At 43.3% G+C, this 24,403-nt stretch overlaps 2 protein-coding genes across 2 annotated transcripts; both read left to right on the top strand.

Annotated features, from left to right (window-relative positions):
- Nucleotides 1–4,794: 4,794 nt before the first annotated feature.
- On the top strand, nt 4,795–6,282 carry LOC135486031 (uncharacterized protein K02A2.6-like). Its single transcript, XM_064768487.1, has one exon. The coding sequence runs from the start codon at nt 4,795–4,797 to the stop codon at nt 6,280–6,282; it is 1,488 nt and encodes a 495-aa protein (XP_064624557.1).
- A 1,006-nt stretch (nt 6,283–7,288) lies between these two features.
- LOC135486033 (uncharacterized) lies at nt 7,289–10,678 on the top strand. Its single transcript, XM_064768495.1, has one exon. It carries the CDS (start codon nt 7,289–7,291, stop codon nt 10,676–10,678), a length of 3,390 nt encoding a protein of 1,129 aa, XP_064624565.1.
- Nucleotides 10,679–24,403: the final 13,725 nt, after the last annotated feature.

Consider the following 24,403-nt stretch of genomic DNA (forward strand, 5'->3'; position numbering starts at 1 on the left):
AAAATATTTTTTTTCTTTTTTTCTTTCGCTGACCCATTAAAAAGATTATAATGCATAATATACTGCAATTTCTTTTAAATATATTGAAAGACAAAGAAATGCCAGCCCACCAAACTTAGAGGGCCGCTGTCCACACTTTCGTCCACAGTTTACACCTACCCCTCTCCTTTATTGCCAGCCTTACACTTCTTGACGCTGCCGTTGTACAGACTTTTAGTGTATGAATATTGCAAACGGTTCGCTATCATAAGTTGCTATATTCGCGCGATACAAAAGTAGTTCTAAAATAGTTTGCTTATATTGAAGAAAAGGAACAATATTTTCATTCAAAATTGTAGATTTAATGTAAAAACAAGGTTATACAGTCAACCTTGGTGATTTAAAAAGGAAGACAAATGTTCTTTTTTAGCCCTTCATTCCTTCTATTCAATCGGAGAAGTTCGGCATTTTCCGGTTTAATGTGCGAATATTGCACAAAATGGCGATAGACCATGCCAAAGACACCGAAGCTGGTACGAAGATTGCTCACAGTCGCAGCAGCTCCTAGCCAGTTTTGCAGTAAAACTTCTGATGATGACGCGATATATGCCTGACGGGGAAGTTTTATTGCGAAATCGGATAGGAGCTGTTGCGACCTCATCAAGGTGGGCTGGGATATCGCTCATAACTCAAAACTACGACTGTTTTGAGCATTGGTATGTTTATCAGGCATCCAGAAAAATGGGGGGGGGGGGGGGGGGGGAATATCTCTGATAATAGCATTGCACGTTGCAGTTTGTGGGCGTTTAATACAATCGGGGCTGTAGAGCTGGTTACTCTAAGGATTGGGTGATCAATCGTGCTCACCCTCCTTACCCCAAGACTTGGAAAAACGTGGACACCTACAAATGACCTGCATCACACAGTGTTGGCAGATCTTAGAAACGAGGACTTGATGGTTGCTTGCAGAGCACTAGGCTTGGTAGGCAAATGTATCACAGGGCCGTGGATGAAGCTGACCGATTCGAACCGCAGAATTCTGGAGCTAAACCCCTTTATAGAACAGGCTGAGAAGTTGTTGGAAAAATGGTCCAATGATGCAAGTGACGTCCTTACTGGACATGCTGAACTCTTCCCAGGAGAAATCGAGATCAAGGATGACAGTGTTCTCCATTCATTGTCTAAGTCGTAGCCAACTGATCAAAAGGTTAAGCACTTAATCCAGTTGATCATCACTAGTATGCTAGAGACTGTTGATGGATGCTGGAAGCAGTCCAAGTAATTAGCATATCCAGGCCTTTAGATGCCTTGGCCTATTTTGTAGTATAATCTGGGTCTTTCTCCCTTAGCCATGTAACCTGCCTGTATGACAATAAAGTAGCTCGTCGTTAGAATACCGTCTTATACCAGCTTTTCTCAACATGGTGACAGCTTAAAAGTCATAATATGGACTAGGATCGTCCTGTCGAACTAACAGGATACCCGTAAACGGAGGATGGCACCTGAAAGTGTTGTACGAATGGACTTTTTCTAAACCTCTGAAAACTTTTGAAAACTGTGCGGATACGCCCCTAATGCAAGATGGCGGAAGCAGTTCTAAAACCTCCACCGAATCTGGACGTCACAGATGGAAACGTTGCAGAAAACTATAAACGTTGGAAGAGGCAAGTAGAAATTAACATTCAGGCGAATGCCACATACACTAAAGCGAACGATAAGACGAAGACAGCACTAATCCTCCATTGTGCTGGTCCTCAGATAATTGACATTTACGATCAATTTACGTGGACGGACGATGCTGACAAACTGAAACCGGACGTTGTTCTCAAGAAAATACAGGAATACTGTAGTCCCAGACAGAATGAGGTGCTACAGTCGCACATATTCTGGAACGTAACCCTGCAAGAGCCGTTCGATACGTTTCTAACTGAACTGCGGACACGCGCGGATTCGTGCAATTTCGCAGACAAGGAACGAATGATAAGGGACAAAATCGTGTTCACTGTAACCGGGAAACTACAGGAACTATTATTAAGGGAGGAAAAACTAGACCTTGCAATAGCCGTTAAGTTCTGTAGAGCTTTCGAGGAATCGAACAAGCAAGTGAAGGAAATACGCGACGCACAGGCAAACCACCAGGCGAGTTCCCGATCCGTAAACAAAGTCAAAGGAAAGCCAGATAAGTGGAAAGGTGCGGGACCTAAGCAACTAAGGATTATCCGAAAACTGATTCGAATTCGAAGGAATCCGAGTGCAAATTCTGCGGATATAAACACGAGTTTGGGCGTGGCAAATGTCCCGCATGGGGCAAAGGTAGTGAAAATTGCAATGGAAGGAATCACTTTAAGTCTAAATGCAAGAAGCCGAAAGTGAATGTCCTAAATGCAAACGAGGATAGCTCCGATGAAAGTAACTGGTTAAACTCAGTGCAAACCGCGCGCAAAAGTGTAGTCACCGCAACCATGAAAGTGAACAACTGTGACGTTAGTTTTCAGTTGGACAGTGGAGCAGACGTAAATACGATCTGCCAGCGATATGTAAAGCGTGGACAAATGACTGAAACATCTCAGAAACTGATTATGTGGAATAAGACTGAAGTTAAACCATTATCGGATCACGTGACTTTCACAATAGTCCCAAATACGTACATGTGTCTCTTAGGACTAAAAACAATCCGTGAGCTAGGCCTCATCACTATAAATGAGGATAAGTTCATTGCCAAGATGGAAGAGAAAAAACCGCTGCAGAAACTGGGTGATCTGGGAGAGGCTCATCTACAGGTCGACCCAAATATCAAGCCCAGGGCACTGCCATGCATAAAACTGCCACTCGCACTGTATGATGACGTCAAGGGTGATATCTATACTCTTGTGGACCGAGGTGTTCTAGTTCCGGTAACTAAACCTACGAAGTGGGTCAGTCAGATGGCTGTTGTAAAAAAGCCAAACGTTAAATTAAGGATATGCATTGATCCGCAGCCTCTCAATGAAGCACTGCAAATAGAGCATTACAAACTCACAACTGTGGACGATGTATTGCCAATGCTCAGAGATGCTAAGGTGTTCAGCAAGCTAGACGTAAAGGAAGCTTTTTGGCATGTCAGACTTGATGAGGAATCAAGCGAGCTTACAACGATGATAACCCCCTTTGGCCGTTTCAGGTGGGCCCGTCTACCTTTCGGTTTAAAGGTGAGCAGCGAGATCTTTCAACGGAAGTTGAACAAAGCTCTAGGCGACCTAGAAGGTGTCTTCACCATCGCAGATGACATCACTGTCGCTGGGTGTGGCGCAACCAAACGTGACGCCGAACTCGATAGCAATCGAAAGTTGGAGAAGCTCGACCAACGGTGTCTTGAAAGGCATGTCATGCTGAATGATGACAATGAAATGGCCAGGGCCATTGTGCTCACCTCATGTGGAGGAAAGATGGATAAAGAGCATGGTATTGTGTCATGTAGTGTTAGGTTTGATGTAGGTCCAAGCAATTACAATTTCCCCAAAATGGCCAATTTACAATACATTCGACCTCTGTGACCTTGAAAAGTAGGTCAAATCAAAGAAGACCCGGGTGACACATTGAATGGTTGTTAGAATTAGATGTACCTATGATATAAAATTGGTGCCAATCGGGCAAGAAGTTAAGGAATAATCACATTTTTAAGGTTTTTGGATTTTGCCCCCTGGTGGACAAGTGTTGAATCATATTGGACCAAACTTCGGTCCCTAAGATCACCTGACTAAGGGGTAAATGTGTACCAAATTTGGTATGAATAGCCATTGCAGTTTAGAAACGTGCCATCGTTACATCCTAACGGCCAATTTACACCATTTGACCTCTGTGACCTTGAAAAGGAGGTCAAATCAAAAACCCGGAGGATATATGATGCACCTTTGCTAGAAGTACCTACCATATTTTTTTCAAAATTTCCCGACTACTATTAAGGGAGATATTGCATATTTTCACTTTTAACGTTTGGCCCCCTGGTGGCCAAACCATGAAACGAATCGGACCGAAACTTGGTCTCCAAGGTGTCATTACATAAGGGTACATGTGTACCAAGTTTCAACTCAATAGCTCTAACAGTTACGAAACGTGCCCTGCTAACGGACGACGGACGACGACGGACGACGACGACGACGACGACGACGACGACGACGACGACGACGGACGACGGACGCCACGGTATTGGATAAGCTCACCTCTGCTAAGAGGTGAGCTAAAAAGGAACTGAAAAAAGCGCAAGCTCTTATCCATGGACATCTGTTCACTGACCAAGGGGTCAAAGTCGACAAGTCGAAGGTCGAGGCTATCTGCGAAATGCCGAAACCTACTGACGTTCATGGCGTAATACGCTTATGCGGAATGGTGCAATACATGGCCAGATTCCTGCCGAATCTGTCCAGTGATCTAGAACCTATTCGTGCTCTGACCAAAAGGGAAACAGAGTGGGTGTGATCGAAGGAATGCGACGCTGCATTCAAAACTGTAAAGAAAAAACTGACTGAAACCCCTGTTATTGCCTATTACGATCCTAAGAAGGAAATACTCCTTCAAGTGGATGCTAGCAAGGATGGCCTAGGTGCAGTTATTCTACAAGATGGGAAGCCAGTAGAGTATGCGTCCAGAACTCTAACACAATCCGAAAGGAATTGGGCTCAAATCGAAAAGGAGACCTTAGCTATGGTCTACGGACTCGAGCGCTTCGATCAGTACACATACAGGAGGACCGTAGTCGTCGAAAATGATCACAAACCCTTGGCGGCCATCTTAAATAAACCGCTGAGCATGGCGCCGAAACGCCTATAGTCACTAATGATGCGGCTGTACCGATATGATGTTGAATTCCGATTCCTAGAGGGCACAAAGTTAGTCATCGCCGACACTTTGAGCCGTGCATATTTAGGCACCCAAGAGGAGCGACCACGTATAATGAATGTGGACATTTTCGAACATTTCCCAGATGCAAGGGTTAATGAAGTCAGAGAGGCGACAAAGACGGATACTGCTCTGCAGGCAGTATTACCGCTCATTCAAAGTGGCTGGCCGTCGAAAAAACACTCTGTCACATACGAGGCCAGGCCATATTTCGATATGAGGCATGACCTTAGTCACGAAGATGGGGTCATTCTGAAAGGGGAGGCAATCGTAATCCCCTACTCTCTGAGAGACAACATGAGGAAGAGACTTCATGCTGCTCATCTTGGCTATGACAGCATGATGCGACGTGCGAGAGGAACTGTATTCTGGCCCGGATACGCGCATGAACTGAAACAAATGGCTGACTCGTGTGAGCATTGTCAGGAGCTCAGGCCGCGTAACCAAAAGGAAACGCTAAGGCAACACGAGGAAGGCAACGCCCCGTGGATTAAGATTGGAACAGATCTGTTTGAAATCCGTGGGAGACAGTACTTGGTGACGATTGACTATTTCTCGAATTTCATTGAGGTTGATCAAATGACAACCACCACTAGCGCTAGGGTCATTGGTGTTATGAAGAAACAATTCGCACGTTTTGGTATTCCGAAATGCATAGTCTCCGACCCAGGACCGCAATTCACTTCGAGAGAATTCAAAAAGTTTGCAAAGGACTGGGGAATCAAACACGTGATGTCCTCGCCAGGTCATCACAACGCTAATGGCAAAGCTGAAGCCGCTGTGAAAATAATAGAACACATGATGACGAAATGTCAGAATGATGGGTCTGATCAGTTCGAGGCATTGCTGGAGCTACGCAACACTCCAAGCCAGGACACTGGACTCAGTCCCAATGAAATGCTATTTGGGCGCAAAACACGATCGTTCATACCGTGTGTTGCAAAACCGGAAACGATAGACGAAAGTGTATTGGAAAAGCGTGCCAAACGCAAGCGATCTGTAAGGCGATGCCATGATCGGCAATCCAGAGACCTAAAACACCTAGAAATAGGACAGACTGTTTACTTTGAGCACCGGGAGCGTGCGAGGTGGATTTTGGGTAAGATCACCGAGGTATTGGGTGATAGGACATATACTGTTAGAGGACATAATGGCGGAACCTACCGCCGGAACCGTGTGCAAATGCGTCCCACAAAGGTGGAACTGCGTACTAGTATGCGAGAAGTGTCCCCGTCCCGAATTCCGAATGTTCAATCACCGCACGCGCAACCTGCAATCCCAGAGAGCATTTCTGAAAATACAATAGTGTCAGAACCGACCCTTCCGAATCAAACAGCGCATGAGCCTGAGGTACCGATACCGCTAAGAAGGTCCACCCGCATTACCAGGGAACCAGCGCGTCTCAAGGACTATGTGTGCCCTAAGTAAATAGATACCATTTAACTGTATTGGCTGTATCTAAACTGTTCACTGATGATTTAAAGACTCTGAGATTACTATAATTCTATTACCATTTATATAGTAGATTTTGCATTGTTACGGCCAAACCTATGAAAGTTATCAGTTCTGCATTATCCCGCAATGAAACTTGTTTACCTTGGCGCTGTGGGAGTCTCGTAATGCAACATTTAGAGTATTGAGATCTTTATAGTTTTGAACGTAGAGTATTAGTTTATAGTTTATTAGTAATAGGGGCCTAGTCTTATATCACATATAAGTTGAGTCTCAACCCTGGTTATTGTGCCCAGATCTTGTGAGGGAAATATAACCCTTCTTGGCTTTTGTTATATATGGAAGCTATTGTGTGTTGGGTTGGCTCTGGCCTGCTGTTATGTCATGTACATAGCCCCTTCCAAGGGAGAGGGCAGATCAAACCCAGACACGAGACAAGGAACACACCAACGTTGAAGACCCTGATTATATGCCTAGAAGGAAGACAAGTTCTGCCACCAAGTTGTGCATCACCAAGTTGCAGAGCGCCTGAAACCAATGTGGGTAAGTTGCCACAGCGCTAGCAGTGCTACCTGATGGAGTTTGCGCACTAGTTAGCGTGGGGGGCGTATCTAGGGCACTGCATCAACATCTCGCAGCAAACAATACGCTATCCAGCTAGTTATCTTTGATATAAGCAATTTTTCCGTTTTTAACGCCAACGCAAGAAATTAAGTGATGATCCCAAAGGAGGCAAACATTTCGTTAATCGCCGCCACCGCAATTGTAGCTGTATTTCATTGAAGAAAGAAGATATCATTAACTTCGTTTATTGACTTCATTTATGGTTGCCATGCGCATTGACAAAGTTGCCAATCTCAGACGTGGTCATCACATCATTGACGAAATGCCTACATGGTAAGATGGCAAGTTGAAGTAGGAAAAGATAACTGGTATGTATAGATATATTCTTAGCATTTTACAAGAAAAGTAAGAGTAAATAATGCCCTCAACAAGATCGAAGCGAGTCGCACAGCCAACCGAAAGGGGGTTTGAGTATGCCAAAGCTTTGCTAGAAAGAACGCAGCAGAGGGCGCAGGGAGCCTTTCACAAGTCTAGCGTGAAAGAGTGGGTGAAACAGCAGTCCCTGGTAAGCGAGCATGACGGAATAGTTCATGATGATGTTTCTTCTTCCTCAAAATCGTCACGGAGTAGGGTTAGCTCAATAGCAAGTGCCAGGGCAAAAGAGGAACAAAGGGTGCTGGAACATACAGCAAGATCAGCTGCCCTGAAAGAACGTGAGGTCATAGAAGAGGCAAAGCTAAAGCTTGCCATGGAAAAGGCAAAGATCAAAATGAGGGAAGAAGAGTTGGAATTGTCTACACAAATAGCAATTGCCAGTGGAAGAAAATTGATACTAGATCGTCTTGAGGATGGGGGTAGTTATGAACCCCTTAGAATGGGTGAGAAGCCTACCCACAGCGTTGTACAGCCTGAACATCTGCCTATCAGGCATGCCCCTGTGAATGCCAGAGCACAAGAACTAGATCCTAACTTGCTTATGAGTCAACACCAAGTCACACGGACTACTTCCGAAGAGGGAAAAGAATCAAAGCGTTTGAACCCAGCCGCCGATGAGTTCGCTCCTAGTCAGGAAACTAAACAGAAACCTATTCCAGTTCCGCTATGGGTCCCAGATAGCAATCTTTACTCGCCTGGTTCACTGGTGCATGCAGAAAATGACGTTATCTCTACAATGATAAAGGAACTCAAGAAACCTCAATCAGACATTAAAACGTTCTGTGGTGACCCTCTCGAGTATCGTAGATTTATTAGACAGTTTGAATCGAGAATAGTCACCAATACTACTAGCGATGAGGGACGCATTAATTACCTTGAGCAGTATACAGGTGGGGAAGCCCATAGAATAGTCCTTGGTTACAGCTGCCTGGAAGCAAGTACAGGTTACCCCGCTGCACTGGAGGAGCTGAAGGAAAGATATGGAGACAACAACAACATTGCCCAGGCCTACATCAGAAAGGCTTTAGACTGGCCTAGCATTGAAGCCGATAATACCAAAGCCCTAGATGATTACAGCATTTTCCTGAAAGAATGTGAAAACGCAGTCAGAAGTATCGAGTCAATTAAAGTTTTAGAATACCCAGACAATTCGATAAAGCTCGTGAAGAAACTTCCTTATCATATGCATCATAAATGGAGAAACATTGCATATGAAGCCAGAGAAAGGAAGTCTGCAGTGAAGTTTAGTGACCTTACTGACTATGTCCGGCGAGAAGCAAAGAAATACAATGACCCAGTATACGGGCGAGAGGCCCTACAGAAAAAAGGAACTAGCAAAACAGGTGGACAGAATACAAAGATGCCCCCACAGAAGAACCCAATTAGACCGAAGGGGTCCTTCGCAACAGTGAAGGATCGGAAAGAGAAAGAAGTTAAAACTGTTGCAGCAACAATACCTGAGAAGAAGCCATGCCTCCACTGTAATGGTCACACGCACAGTATTGACCAGTGTGAAATCTTCCAGAAGCTGAAAATGGATGAAAGAATGGACGTCCTCAGAGCAAAAAGAGCTTGCTTTGGCTGTCTCAAGCCCAACCACAGAAGTAAAGACTGCAGGCATCGACTCACATGTGGCGTGTGCCAAAAGCGCCATCCAACTGTACTGCATCTTGAGAAGGAGCCTGAAAAATTCACATCGAATGCGGGAACTATAGCATGCAGTGACGGTGATGCGGAAGTGACAATGGCAATAGTACCTGTAAGAGTTAAGCTGAAGAACCAAAACAGATCAATTGAAACATACGCTTTCTTAGACCCTGGTAGCACAGTTAACTTCTGCACAGAAAGCTTGATGAGTCGATTAGGGGCCGGAGGAAAACGGGCAAAGATTACCCTGGACACAATGGGGTCAGAGCACACGTACAATACTTTCATTTTGAAGAACTTTGAAATATGTGACCTCCATGGCCACAATACCATCCATCTTTTGAGAGCTTTCACCAAGGACAAAATCCCTGTATCAAGTCGACACATTCCAAGAACGGAGGACATCAGGAAATGGCCACACTTGGATGAAGTTAATCTCCCGGAAATAAATGGTGGAATAGGCTTGCTGATTGGAAATGGTGTTCCAGATGCGTACACGCCAATTAAGTCAGTAACAGGACCGCAAGGAAGCCCTCATGCTGTCAAAACTCGTCTAGGATGGATTGCATGGAATGTAGTACGCGACGGTGAAGAAGCTGATCAACCGATGTGTCCTGTCCCAGTCAACACAGCTGTCACTGCTATAGAAAAGATAGACCATATGCAAGAGCTAGATATATTAGTGAGAAGCTCTTTCAACCATGACTTCCCAGAGCAAGGGATAGAAGAAGAAGCACTCTCACAAGAAGATAAGCGCTTCATGAAGCTAGCAGAAGATTCTATCAATTTTCAGAATGGTCACTATGAAATGAGACTTCCCTTTCGTGAAGAGAACACCAAGCTACCCAACAATAAGACTCAAGCACTTCAACGCCTCAATAGCCTCAAGCAGAAAATGAGAAAAAATCAGAAGTTCTATGAAGATTACTCAGCCTTCATGGACGTCCTACTGCAGAAAGGGTATGCTAGCCAAATACCGGAGAAAGACCACCACGAGGAAGGAAAGGTATGGTACATACCTCACCATGGTGTATACCATCCCCAAAAGCCGAATAAGATTAGGGTAGTGTTTGATTGTGCCGCAAAGTTTTGTGGAATATCACTCAACTCAACGCTGCTACAAGGACCTGATTTAACTAACAAGTTAGTTGGTGTCCTTCTCCGTTTCAGACAGGAAGAGATTGCTCTGATGGGGGACATAGAAAAAATGTTCCACCAGGTACGTGTGGCCGAAGAAGATAGGAATTATCTAAGGTTCCTATGGTGGCCCAAAGGAGACATCGATGCCGAGGCCGTGGAATACAGGATGAACGTGCACCTCTTTGGAGCCACATCATCTCCAAGCTGTGCCAACTATGCTCTAAGGAGAGTGGCACAAGACAATGACCAATACCCAACTTCAGTGACCAGCACGCTTCTGCGTAATTTATACGTAGACGACTGTCTGAAATCTGTCAAAGATGGAAAGGAAGCAGTAGCACTCGTGAAAGACCTTCAAGATCTGGCTAAGAAAGGCGGCTTCCGACTAACAACGTGGTCTAGCAATTGCAGACAGGTATTAGAGACCATAGCTGAAGAAGATTTGGCCAAGGGCATTAAAGATCTTGATCTCGCACATGAGAGTCTTCCCACTGAGAGGGCACCCATTCGTCCCATTCGTTCTGCCAGCGAAGATCCTTCTCCAGAGTTTGTGCCACAAAAATCTAGCATGGGATCAAGAAATTGATGCTCAAGACTTCAAACGATGGACGAACTGGTTAGAAGACCTGCCAAAATTACAGGGTCATACAGTACCGAGGTGTTTGAAACCGCCACATTTTGGGAAAATAAGAACTAGTCAGTTGCATCACTTTGTGGATGCAAGTGAGGCAGGTTATGGAACTGCCTCATATTTAAGGATCCAGAATGATGAGGGAAAGGTCCACTGCACACTCCTCATGGGAAAGGCTAGAGTAGCTCCATTAAAGAAGAACACCATCCCTAGACTAGAGCTCACAGCAGCACACATTGATGTGAAAATGAACTACCTCATTTGCAAAGAACTGGACTACCCAATCGATAACACATACTTTTGAACAGACAGCACAGCAGTACTGAGATATATAGGAAACAAAACGAGCAGATATAAGACATTCGTCGCAAATAGAGTGTCAGGCATTCTTGAAGGGTCCAAAGCAGAACAATGGAAACACGTCCCTACCAATCAAAATCCTGCAGACGACGCTTCCCGGGGCATGCACGTGGACCAATTCCTTCAGGATCGGAGATGGATTGATGGCCCGCAATTCCTATACCAGCCAGAGGATCAGTGGCCAAGTCTGGAGTTGGGAGTAAAGATTATCCCTGATGATGACCCTGAAGTAAAAAGGGCTGTTGTCAATTTCGCTGTCGCCAAAGATTCACAGCTTATAGGCCTCTTTAACCGAGTATCGAGGTGGGGAGTAATCAAAGGTGCTGTCGCTCGTATGTTGAATGGAAAGGAGGTAAAAGGACAGAGATCACTGTGGATGACCTAAACGCAGCAGAGGATAGAATCATCAGGCATGAGCAGAGAAGGTTCTTTCCAGGAAATCATTTCAGCTGAAAAGGGAGACGAACCTTGTAGAACCAGCTCAATCCAAAAGCTTGACCCTATTATGGACGAGGGCCTGCTTCGCGTCGGTGGTCGCCTGGAAAGGGCACCAGGTTTAACTCCAGGACAGAAACATCCACTTCTGATCCCCAAGCAATCACCAATCGCCAAGAGAATACTGGAGGGAATCCACAGAGTAGTTGGGCACCTGGGCAGAGGTGCTGTGCTGACCGAATTAAGGAAACTGTATTGGATACCAGGAGCTATTGTGCTCATCATGCAGGCAAATTGTTGCCAAGTGTGCCATTTGCCGGCGTTACAGGGCAAAGGCCTTAGAACAGAAGATGGCAAACATGCCAATAGATAGAGTCATTGGAGAGGAACCTCCATTCACAAGGCTAGGAATGGATTACTTCGGGCCCTTTGAAGTCAAACGGGGGCAGAATACCACCCTCAAAAGATATGGCGTAGTCTTCACTTGCTTCGCCATTCGGGCAATTCATCTTGAGGTGGCCCACTCACTGGATACCAGTTCCTGCCTGCAAGCTATAAGAAGATTCATCGCCCGGAGAGGAATACCAAAGCTAATTCGCTCCGACAATGGTTCTAATTTGATTGGAGCCAACAACGAGTTGAAGACTTCTAGAAACCAATGGAACCATTATCAGATATCAGCATGGCTAGCCCAGAAAGGGATATCTTGGGAGTTCAACCCACCAGCTGCTTCACACTTTGGAGGCGTGTGGGAGAGGCAGATTCGAACAGTAAGGAAAATTGTTCTCTCTCCTCCGCGAACAGGCTATCAAGTTTGATGATGAAGGCCTTTCAACCCTATTTTGCGAAGTTGAGAGCATCGTTAACAACAGACCTCTCACACAACCAACAAATGATCCGAATGATCTCGCGCCTCTTACGCCACAAGCTCTGCTGATCTTAAGGTGTGAAGCCAGCTTGCCCCCAGGTATCTTTGACAAGAAGGACAGCTACTCCAGGAAACGTTGGAGACAAATACAGTACCTTGCTGATGTATTCTGGAAACGCTGGTATCATGAATACATTCCAACACTCCAAGAAAGACATAAATGGAGGAGAAGAACTCGGAACGTTAAGCCCGGCGATGTAGTTCTTGTCGTTGAGAATTCAGCACCGAGGAATGCATGGTTACTAGCGAGAGTAGAGTCCGTGAAAATGGATTCCGAGGGCCTTGTAAGGTCGGCAAGCGTGCGAACAGCTCATTCTCAACTGGATAGGCCAATAGCCAAGTTGTGCCTGTTAGTGGAAGAGGATGGAGAAGACTGACGATTCAAGAAGGGTAACAGGGTAGATTAGCTTCACCGCCGTCTGCCAAAGGAGCACATGTAAGGCAACTCCTTCCCTCTGTAGCCTATGGTTCGTCCTTGAGCAAGGCGTCATTGCCATTCTAGCTCCCTAGTGTCATGGTAACGATACAGTCAACATCACCTACCATAGAATCAAGAGAGACCATCCCTACGTTCGTCTAAAGGTCTAATGGTAATTCCACGAATGGTGATGTTCACACGAATGAAAGAACAGCTCCAACATCGCGAGAAGATTAGCGTAGAAGGCTGTGACATTCTTCCACACCAAGAGGATTTCGTTGAATTGTTGTATCGCTATGGAAGGGACGCTCCTAAAAACATTTTCGTGTCTTGGTATCTTACGAGCTTCTACTACCCAGGTTCTCACCTTTTTCAATTTTGATTTTCTGCCATAATGTGTAGAAAATTTCAGTTGGTTTTATTGATTTTTGAGACCTGATCGGGTACTGGTTTCTAGGATATCAAGCTATATATAGTTTCTAGCGCTCATTTTGAAAGGACAATTGATTGGATTTGATATTGATTTATCAAGCATACTATAGACATTTTGGTTGCGCTTACTACTATATAGTTTCCTGCACTCTATAATCATATAATTTTGTGTTTTAATCAACGTTTGGCCTAAGCTATTTTAGTAATTGCTGGGGTGCTGCAATTAAGGAGCCGGGATGTTACGGCCAAACCTATGAAAGTTATCAGTTCTGAATTATCCCGCAATGAAACTTGTTTACCTTGGCGCTAGCAGTGCTACCTGATGGAGTTTGCGCACTAGAGTCACTTAGTAACCCTGGTAAGGAGTACCTCTGCCCCGAGTGTCACAACATCCTGATCATATCAGAACGTGAAAATGAGGACATCCCTGCCATCGTATCAGAGGAGGTCACTGCAAAGGATGAGACGATGTCGTATGCTGATGCTGCTGCACCGGAGGACAAGAAAGACGAACAGCCTACAGTCGAACGAGAACCCGATATAAAAGATCAGATGACTGCTGAAATCGAGGAACTCAAGGCCGTAATCGTCTCAGTAGAAAAGAAGGTGGACGAGATGAAGATCCAGGCAGTGGACAGAGACCGTGATCTTGCAAAGCGAATGCAAGTCGTAGAATCCATGTCTTGCAGTAGAAAGTGTGGCGAAAAGCCAACCGTTGGCAATATCGAAAAACCAATCGCTGACAATGTGATTTTAAAAGACCGCAATGACACCAAAATAGAGAAACTGAAAGTAGATTTAGAAAGGGCGCAAGCCAAAAATACTGCTCTACTAGAAGAAAACGCCACACTGAAAGAAAACCTCAAAGACTGTAACAGAAGCATCAAGGAGGCCCATAACTCTGTGCGTTGCCTCAAGGACGATCTGTACCAGACTCGCCTCGTTCTTAAGGACGAAGAGTCCAATACAGAGGATCTTGCTGTTAGGTTATCAAGTACCAACTCGGACTTAAATAGCGCACACCTTGAGATTCAGGACCTGCATAAACAATTGCAGTACTGTTGGGAAAGTGGGACTCAAAACTTTAAAATGCAAACCCCCCTCGGCGGAGAAAGGAAAGTCAGTCGTCTCCTGTGACAACTGATCCACCCATCCTGCCTAACAGACAAGGCGCACGTCGCGAGAGTTATAACACGGACAGAGCGACGCCTCAGACGAACCAGCGTAGAAAAAAACAAGCTGAACCAAAAACTATGCCACCTGTGGAAAACAGATGACAACAAACAGCCTCACCAAAATGTCGATCACCTCATAATGACAAGCTCCTTGGGAAAGCTACTCGATCAGTCCAAACTAAAGACGGGCAGGGACACCACAGTCGAGCTACATGCGATACCTGGAGCGACCATCGAACAAATCGAAGATGAAATCAAAAAACATGACAGCAGAAAATTCAAATCTATAACAATTCTTGTAGGCACGAACAATGTCGCGAGAAAGATCCCTGACAATGTTGTCAATGTGTCAGAAAAGTATGTCTCTCTGTTTCACTCTGTGGGCAAGGCCCACCCAGAGGCCTTGCTCCATATGTGCGAACTACCTCCGAGAAATGATAATCAGATCTACGATAACAGGGTGATGGTTACGAATGAGTGCTTAGCTGACTTATGTGAGGAATACGATGTACGCTTTATACGAAATGAGGTCCCCAACCGCCCTGCCTCATTCGTGTATGACCGATACCATCTCTCGGCCATAGGAACTGCCTTCCTTGCGCGTGCCATCAAGAGGGCCTTGCATTACAACGAACCTGGCTTTCAACCGCCAAGCCAAGCGCACATGGAAACGCCAGACAAACAATCAAAACCAGACACTCATTCAAAGGCCACAGATCGTGATTCAATGAAGGACGGCACCTACAGTGACATAGTGAAAAATCCTTCTCCGTCAAATTCCAATAGTGCAATAGACCCTCATGAAGAGAAAGTTAAAATTCTAAACATGCTGTCATCATTGCTATTAGGATAGTTTACTTTTTGTGCCCAGCATGCATTGCACAGACTGTCATAAAAATAGTCTCTGCCTGACATGACAAGAACTTTATGAAAGACTAGTCATAATCAGTGTGAACTGATCTCTGTAAAATATGAACCTCGATCTATTTTATATATCATTGACTCATATCATCATCTACTCTGCATAAAATGTAATCTTTTTTCTGTCTGATTATAAGTGTGTAAATATCATGTCGCTACTGCGCCTATCCTCGTGGAACATTCATGGGATAGGAGACAAACTGCAAGACAATGATTGTCTGAATAATATCACAAAACATGACCTATTTGGCCTGATAGAGGCATGGTCATCGACAGATGTAATTTACACTGTCCCTGGTTATCTGTATTTCAACAAATCAAAAGTTAAGAAAAAAGGGAGAGGACGTCCCTCAAAGGGCATTCTCTTTTACTTTAGGAAAGAACTTGAACCTGGTATTGAACTACTAGACAGTGCTAGTCAAAATTTGCTATGGGTCAAATTGAAGAAATCATTTTTTGGCCTAAGGCAGGATGTATTTTTTTGTACCTGTTACATACCTCCTCAAGGCTGTGTAAATGAAACTAACAATCCACTATTTACTCTTGAAATATTGGAAACGGATATCATGAAGTTCAAAGAAAAAGGTGCAGTAATGCTTATGGGTGATTTTAACTCTAGAACGAGTAGACCTAAAGAATATATTGTGAATGATTCTAATGACTGTCTACCCCTCCCTAATAACTTTGCCATAGACACCCCAGTGGCAGATAGAATAAACCAAGACCCTGTGATAAATGTTGCAGGCAAACAACTTGTAGAACTATGTCAGAACCATGAACTGAGCATCCTGAATGGCAGGACAAATGGAGACAGTCTCGGATCATGCACATACTTTGGGCCTGCAGGTTCTAGTACCGTTGATTTTTGTGTGTCACAAAAAGATCTCGCTCAACCATTTATCTGACCATTGCCAAATCTCGGCCGGGATTCGGTGTGAGGTGGACTTATTTAAGAAAAATGCAATGAAAAACACCCAAACCAAAACTGATCTGGAACAGTCGACTAAACCAAAATTCACCTGGGCGAGTGATTCCAACTCAAACTTTTGACTGGCTCTTAATACCACTGATGTGAGAACTCTTGTTGACAACTTTATGACTAGGGATGCACGTGACATCCATGTGGACGCTTTATCTGATGAATTCACAAACATACTTTTTGTGGCTGGACAGAAGTCTTTAAAGATTAAGCATGCAAACCAACCTTGGTTCTGTAATAATCTCAAGCTTCAAAAACGAGAGCTGAACAAGCTGGGTAGAAAATTAACAGAAAATCCACATGATCCTAACATACGGTCTAATTATTTTTCATCGCTGAAGAGATTCAAAAAATCTACTAAAGCTGCAAAAAAGAGCTTTGAGAACAGCTTTCTGGAAAAACTTAATGACGCTGACAGTCGGGAGCAAAACCAATTTTGGAAAATTCTGAAAGAAATCAACAAGAGCCCAAACACACCAGTCGGCAATCAGATTACAGCTGATAGCTGGCATAGTTACTTTTCGTCCCTTCTAGTGAAAAATGATGGAAATGAAAAAGATAACGATTTTTTTGCAGAAACAAAAAAGAAACTTCAGCAGCAAAAGGGTCAGTTAGACTACTTTATATGTTTCAAAGAGGTGAAGACTGCAATTAGAAAACTATCAAATGGCAAAGCGTGTGGTGAAGACATGATTCTAAATGAAATGTTAAAAAATGGAATGGACTTTTTAGCACCTGCAATGGTCAAACTGTTCAACAAGGTTCTACATTCTGGCTCCTTTCCTGTTGCATGGAATACGGGTATTTTGTGTCCTATATATAAGAAAGGTGATACTAAAGAGTGTAATAACTACAGAGGTATAGGCCTGACAAGTTGCCTTGGCACTTCTATCAAGTGACTTGACATGCATCCCATGTTCCAAGGGCAAGGCGGCAGCTGGTGATACACCCCTTACCCAGTCAGATGACCATCTGCTGGACAGACAATTCATTACTGAATTCAAGGAGTATAGCGAGTGTGTAGTGCTACGTGTGAACAATGTCAATCAATGGCAGATCGCTTGCTCCACAATCTATGGTCCACCCAAAAAGTTGGATCATGGTGTTAAATTCTCTTCGATTTACGTATACGAATCCACCCCAGATGACAAAGGGAAAAATGTAGGCATCTCAGACAAAATATTCGTATCGATATTCAACTCCGGTACGATTCTGGTCCAAGGAAGTGCTTACCTTATGTGGCATGTCGAACATCTACCACACATCCTTGCCAACATAGCTGGCAAGTGCTTCCCCCTTCCGATCCTTGAGTCGACTGTGAAACTGACCGCTACTCCTGAAGACATTTCAGCGCAGGGTTTCCAAAGGAAGGTTAGCAGGAAGTCAAAAAAGAGACCGGCAAAAACAATCCAACACGAAAACCACCTCTCAACTTCATGCATGTTCTGCTCTGCTGAGGATAACAAGGACATGCTTGCTTGCTCTTCATGCGATGAATGGGCCAACTTTACCTGCTCAAAGCTGTCTCCGAAAGACTTGGCCCTAGCTACCGAAAAGGAAGAACAGGAGTACGAATGTTTGCTGTGTGAAACTGCAGTGTTCGTATCTAACAACCTACCGAGCAAACCAAAGCCTCCCTACGTCACTACTAATGCCGTGCACCACCCTGAAGCCGTGAACCCTAAGCCATCTGACACCAGCCCTGTAATCACTGATCTCGCGTCCCTCGACTCCAGTACAAATGAAGCGGCCGCAGAGCACCATGACTACAGCCCAGATGTTGTCGAGACCTCGTCCAACCACGTAAACTGTGCAAAGTTATTTCAAAAACTCTCATCCAGAATCGATAATCTGGAAAAGCAGTTTGTTCAGAACATTGAAAGACATTCAGCTATGCCAAATACAGTCACGATTGAACCCCAGGTTGCTCCACCATCGGAGGAAGTAAAATCATTTCGGTCGGCCAATAAGCATCTATGCGAGGATCTTAAGAAAAGTGAAACTGCAAAGGCAAACTTGGAATATCAGTTGAAGGCTATCCGATCAAACCTTACCGTAGGTCTTTAGGCTAAAATCAAATGTCTAGAAACGAAACTTAACGCGCAAGATCTGATTCATCAGGAATCGATAGTCAAACATAAATCAGAACTTGGTCTTCTGACTAAAACTAAGCTACTTGCTGACAAGGTGGCCATGGCAAAGGAACTAGTGAATTCGAAAAGTGATGAACTAGAAGTTTTGAAGGCAACCCTGGGTGACATAGTCCGTGAGCGAAAGGCTCTCGAAACTGATCTAATGTGCGCTAAAGAAACAATCACCTCACTCGAAAATGCGTGCCGATTTCAAAAAGACAATGAATATGAATCAGACGAGCTCAACTGCGGAGATCGAAGACCCCGGAGCATCGTGAGTGCTTCCCCCCAGGCCCAGATCCATGATCCTGATTATCACAATACCGGCAAACGGAAATCATCGTACGGCTCAAATCCTAGTTCAGATCGCAGGAGGTCGTCCAACGTTGGGTCCAGTGATCGAGGAAACGATTCGGAAACGGATCTTCGGATCTGGCTTGGTGCAAAGTGAAGGCTACCCCCACTCAGTCTCCTGAAGATCTTTTTATTGGAGTAACCTACTGCAGTCCAAGAAATTCTACTTTCTCTAAATCACAAGACTCTGACTTGTGGGAAATTTTATTAGACGACATTCAGTCATACTCCACCAAGGGCAAAGTCATTTTAATGGGTGACTTTAACACCAGGACGGGGGTCAAGCCTGATTTTATTTCAAATGATGATACTTCCTTCATCCCACTTCCTGCTTCATATGTATCGGACCAATCTCTTGAAATCGTAAAGTTACATAGGAATAACTGTGATAAAGTCGTTGATCCAGCCATTCACCTCGATAAATTTTTAAATCTCTGTACTTCATCTGGACTTAAGATCCTGAATGGTAGGGTTCTTGGTGATACAAAGGGTAATTTTACATGCCATAAGTGGAATGGTAGTAGCACAGTGGACTACGCACTTGCCCATTATAGCACTTTTTCACAGATTGAATATTTTAAGGTACATGATCTCCTTGAAGATTTGACTGATCACTGTATGATTTCTCTGCGTATTTCTTTTACTACCCCAAACAAGGTTGGACAACCTAGTGACAACACGGGGATGTCTGATATACCTCCAAACTTTTGTTGGGACAGTGAGCACTCAACTGAACTTTTCAAGAATGCACTCGCTGCCCCGTCCTGTGCAAATAAAATAGAAAGTTTCCTTAAAAAGGACCTTTCCAGTTCAAATCTAGAAGCTGCAGTGAGTGATCTAAATGACATTTTAGTAACAGCAGCGTCTACGTCTCTTGAAAACAAGGGTAGTAACAAAATGAAGAAAACCGCAACTTCTTCACGACAAAAGAAGTGGTTCGATCGGGATTGTACTATTTTACGCAGAGATCTTCAACAGTTAGGTAGATCATTAATCAAATCTCCAAACGACCCAAATCTGAGAGGAAGATTTTTCTCTCAGAAAAGTCTGTATAAAAGGGTGGTAAAACGGAAAAAGTTTGAAAGCAGACAGAGGATTATTGACAATTTGGAGTCTATGTCCGCCAAAAATCCAAAACAATACTGGAAATTGGTTGACGATCTTAAACTTTTTAACTCCCCAGACTTAAAAACCGGGGAATGATATCCCTGCCAAGTCCTGGGTAGATCATTACAAAAATTTAACTTCTAAGGATCCCCCTCCAGATCCACCTGATATGTTGAGTGAGATTGCTATCATTAAATCTGCACCCTTCTTCACAGACCTTGATTTTGCCATTAAAGAAGAGGAGGTCCACAGGGCAATAAAGCGGTAAAGCGGTTGGCACAGACAGGGTGAGCAATGAAATGTTGAAAGCCTCCCAAGAAAAAATGTCAAAGGTATATGCAAAGATTTTCAACCACATCCTCCTAATTGGTCAGTTCCTTGCATCTTGGAGCTGCGGTTACATAGTTAATATCTATAAGGACGGTGATAAATCAGACCCAGGTAATTATAGGGGGATAACTGTGAACAGCTGTCTGTCCAAAACATTTACCTCAATCCTAAATGCGAGGCTTGACGAGTATATGCAAAAGCATGAGATTCTTAATCCTTATCAAGTTGGCTTTAAGAGAAAAGCTAGGACAGCTGATCATATGTTCATCATTCGTACTCTCTTTGAAAAATATGTTAAAAAACTGAAGAGGCCCCTGTATGCTTGCTTTGTAGATTTTAAGAAAGCTTTTGATAGTGTGTGGCACACAGGTTTATACTTCAAACTTCTTAAACAGAATATCCGAGGGAAAGTGTTTAACATAATAGAGAGTATGTACAAGCAGAGTGTAACGCGTGTTAAAGTTGATAGACAAGTGACTGAACCATTCAATGTTACAGCAGGGGTCAAACAGGGTGAGATTTTGAGCCCTAACCTTTTCAATCTCTTTACAAATGACCTGCCTGAGTGTATACCTTTGAATAGTGACACTCCCTTTCTTCACTCTCAGGACATCAAATGTCTGATGTATGCTGATGACCTAATCCTATTATCATTGTCACCCACCGGCCTACAAAATTCTATAAACAGTCTCGACTCTTACTGTAAAAAATGGCATCTCCAAGTTAATACGAAGAAGACAAAAGTGATGAAATTCAGCGGGAACGGTCATTTATGTAGAGACATCTTCTCCATAAATAAAACACCAATTGAGAATGTCCAGAAATACCGCTATCTCGGGGTGGAGTTTCACTCCTCTGGTTCATTCACTGCTTCTAAATTAAACCTGGCAAACAGAACCAAAAAAGCCCTTTTCAAATTGTCATCATGTATCAAAAACTCAAATATTAATCCCAAGGTGTACCTAAAACTGTTTGATCAATTGATCAAGCCAATCTCCTTGTATGGGTCGGAGATCTGGGGACCGGCGGATATTTTCAAACAAAATCAGCCAGTTTGGGCCACTCTATTTGGGAAAAAATTGAATGATTTTCCAGCAGATAAAGTAAATCTATCCTTTTGTAAATACATTTTAGGCGTTTCTAAAAAGTCCAGTAATCTGGCAGTAAGGGGTGAATTAGGCCGTTACCCTCTCTTAATTGATTCAATCGTGTCCTCCCTAAAATATTACAAATATATCAAGACTGGTACATCCAGTAACAAACTATTAACTCATGATGTTCATGAATCAGTGGAATTAGACAAAACTGGTGTATTTTCATGGTTTACTTTTATTAGAAAGATAGGAGACGCCCTGAATATCAGTCTGGAAGCAATAGATGGAAAGACTGTTAAGAAAAAACTGATGGACAAATTTGCAGAGTACTGGAGGGGGGAACTGAATACCATTAATAAGGAGGGAGGGAAACTTGATCTTTATTCTAATATCAAAGACAATTTTAAAAATTTGAAAACTACCTAACCCAAATTAAGGACAAGGGTAAAGAGCATCATTAACTAAATTACGTATCAGCAACCACCCTTTAGAAATTGAACGAGGGAGATATGCCAAGCCAAAACTGGAGAGAGGGGATAGAATATGCCCTACCTGCCTAGTGAGTGGAAACAAACACATAGAAAACGAGCTCCACTTTCTGTTAGTCTGTCCTCTTTACAATGCTATCAGAAACCCAATGCTTAAGGGCATACCTCCTATGGCTACTGTTCTAAATCAAAATGATCTCTACTTTTACTTGGTTAACTCTGAAGGAACTCTTGTACAGGAGGTAGCCTCCTTCTGCAAAGAGGCTCTTGCCCTAAGGAAGCAAAGTATAACCTAGTCTAGTCATCTCATTTTATTTTAATCTATTTCTCCATTTTTAATCCATATCAAGTTCTACCATTCTGCCTCAAACTTCTTATTTGTATATTAATTTAATTAAACGGATTTATAAAGTGCTTAAATCCAACTGTGTAACTTCTATATATGCATGTAGTTTTCACAGATATTGTGCTCAGTAAATATTCTTTTATCTTGACAAGCAAGGTACATTCCTAAGACAGATCCCTGCTTGACAAACTCTCTAATCTTTTACTCCTTCCTCCTGTCTGCACGCTGCACAAGTTTATTGTAATTTTTCAACCTATGTAAAACATTTTTATAAGGTCACAATAAACAATTTTGAATTTTGAATTTTGAATTTGAATTACAATACGCTATCCAGCTAGTTATCTTTGATATATATGCAATTTTTCCGTTTTTAACGCCAACGCAAGAAATTAAGTGATGATCCCAAAGGAGGCAAACATTTCGTTAATCGCTGCCACCGCAATTGTAGCTGTATTTCATTGAAGATAAAGAAGATATCATTAACTTCGTTTATTGACTTCATTTATGGTTGCCATGCGCATTGACAAAGTTGCCAAGCTCAGACGTGGTCATCACATGCATATATGAATCTATATCTGATATTGGTCTATAAGCTCTAGTCGTTCTGTAGTCTTAGATGACAACTTGTTGTGCTGACACATTTCAAAGCAGTACTCAGGTTCTTGTTTAGATGCCTTAAGAGACTCTTTTTATTGACAATGACTTTATAAACATGAATGTCCTATATCCTAGTTAGTAGTGACCGAGTTTACAGCTAGCCACCTGAGAAGGAGATTTCATCTAAGAAGAGGGGATGTTGATGGATGCTGGAAGCAGTCCAAGTAATTAGCATATCCAGGCCTTTAGATGCCTTGGCCTATTTTGTAGTATAATCTGGGTCTTTCTTCCTTAGCCATGTAACCTGCCTATATGACAATAAAGTAGCTCGTCGTTAGAATACCGTCTTACCAGCTTTTCTCAACAGAGACAATGAGGAGACAACTGGCAGATCAGCTGCCAGGAGGCATTCATCACCAACCCTCAAAGGAATTACTAGAGCAGGCAGCTTCTTGTGAATGTAACAATCTCTCAGGAGAAAGAGTCTTCGGTCAGTTGGACCAACTCTTGAACCGTGGTCCCCATTCATCGACGCAATTCTTGGAATCTAAACTTCTGTACAGAAACAATGAGACCGATGATTGGCTGAAAGAACAATCACATGAGCAGCAGACAGAAATCATTGCGAGGGCAAGGAAGGAACAGCGCATAAGAGGGGTTGAGGAAAAGGAAATTCACAAACAAATTCACTTGGCCAAAGTAGAACGATTAAAGGACAAACAGCGTACACTAGAAAATAAGGAAGAAAGGAGCAGAGAACTGAAAGAGAACATTCTTACCGGTCTGCATGAATGTGGGGGATTGTGGCTGACTGCAGAGCGCATGCATGAGATGCTCAATTCTGTGACAGCAGGCAAAAAGCGCAGTATGCTGAAAGTGCAAATTCAGTATCGGAAAAGGATATTGTTGCAAACCGCTGATAAGTCCCTGGTCCAGGTCAGTGAGAAAGGGAAGGCGTTCACTGTTGATAGGCTAAAAAGCAACTTGTTAAAATTGATGTCCAGTGAAGTAGATCCAGAAAGTGAGAGGTTGATAGAACTGATCAAGGATCCAAAGATTTTGGTTCAGAAAGTCATCAGGCATAAATGGTCTGAAGATAACAAGGTTGACACATGGTATTCAGGTGTTGTTGAAGAGGTCGTTGAGAATTTCGACCCGCCTGAGTACACAATTCAGTATGACTTTGACTCTGGCAGTGTATTCCTCGAAGTTGATGAAATAATATTGCAGACATACGAATTGGAGATCTGATTGTGCTGTGGGATTAGGGTCTTGTATGATGTTATTGTAAGTATGATGATCTTCAGGCTGATTTCAGGTTTTACAGGGCAGTAGAAATATTGGGGGAAAAGACACTCTTTTCTGGCCAAGAATCCAAATTTTACTGGAAAATGTGATTTGGGGGTAGCCCCCCCCCCGGACCTCCCCCCTGTTACTGCTGACCTGTACTTCATACTACTTTGTTGATGAAAACCATGTCTTTTTGTACACAATATGAATGATTTTCTACAGATGGGTTGCAATCAATGCCCTGAAATTACTCATTTTGGATGGTCAGTGTATCTTGAACTTCACTTCATTACA

Source organism: Lineus longissimus, chromosome 4 (genome assembly GCF_910592395.1).
Source record: "Lineus longissimus chromosome 4, tnLinLong1.2, whole genome shotgun sequence".
Taxonomy (NCBI): domain Eukaryota; kingdom Metazoa; phylum Nemertea; class Pilidiophora; order Heteronemertea; family Lineidae; genus Lineus; species Lineus longissimus.

Bases quoted from the DNA above. Each gene is read 5' to 3' on its own strand.
- LOC135486031 (XM_064768487.1), top strand. From the start codon at position 4,795: ATGCGGCTGTACCGATATGATGTTGAATTCCGATTCCTAGAGGGCACA.
- LOC135486033 (XM_064768495.1), top strand. From the start codon at position 7,289: ATGCCCTCAACAAGATCGAAGCGAGTCGCACAGCCAACCGAAAGGGGG.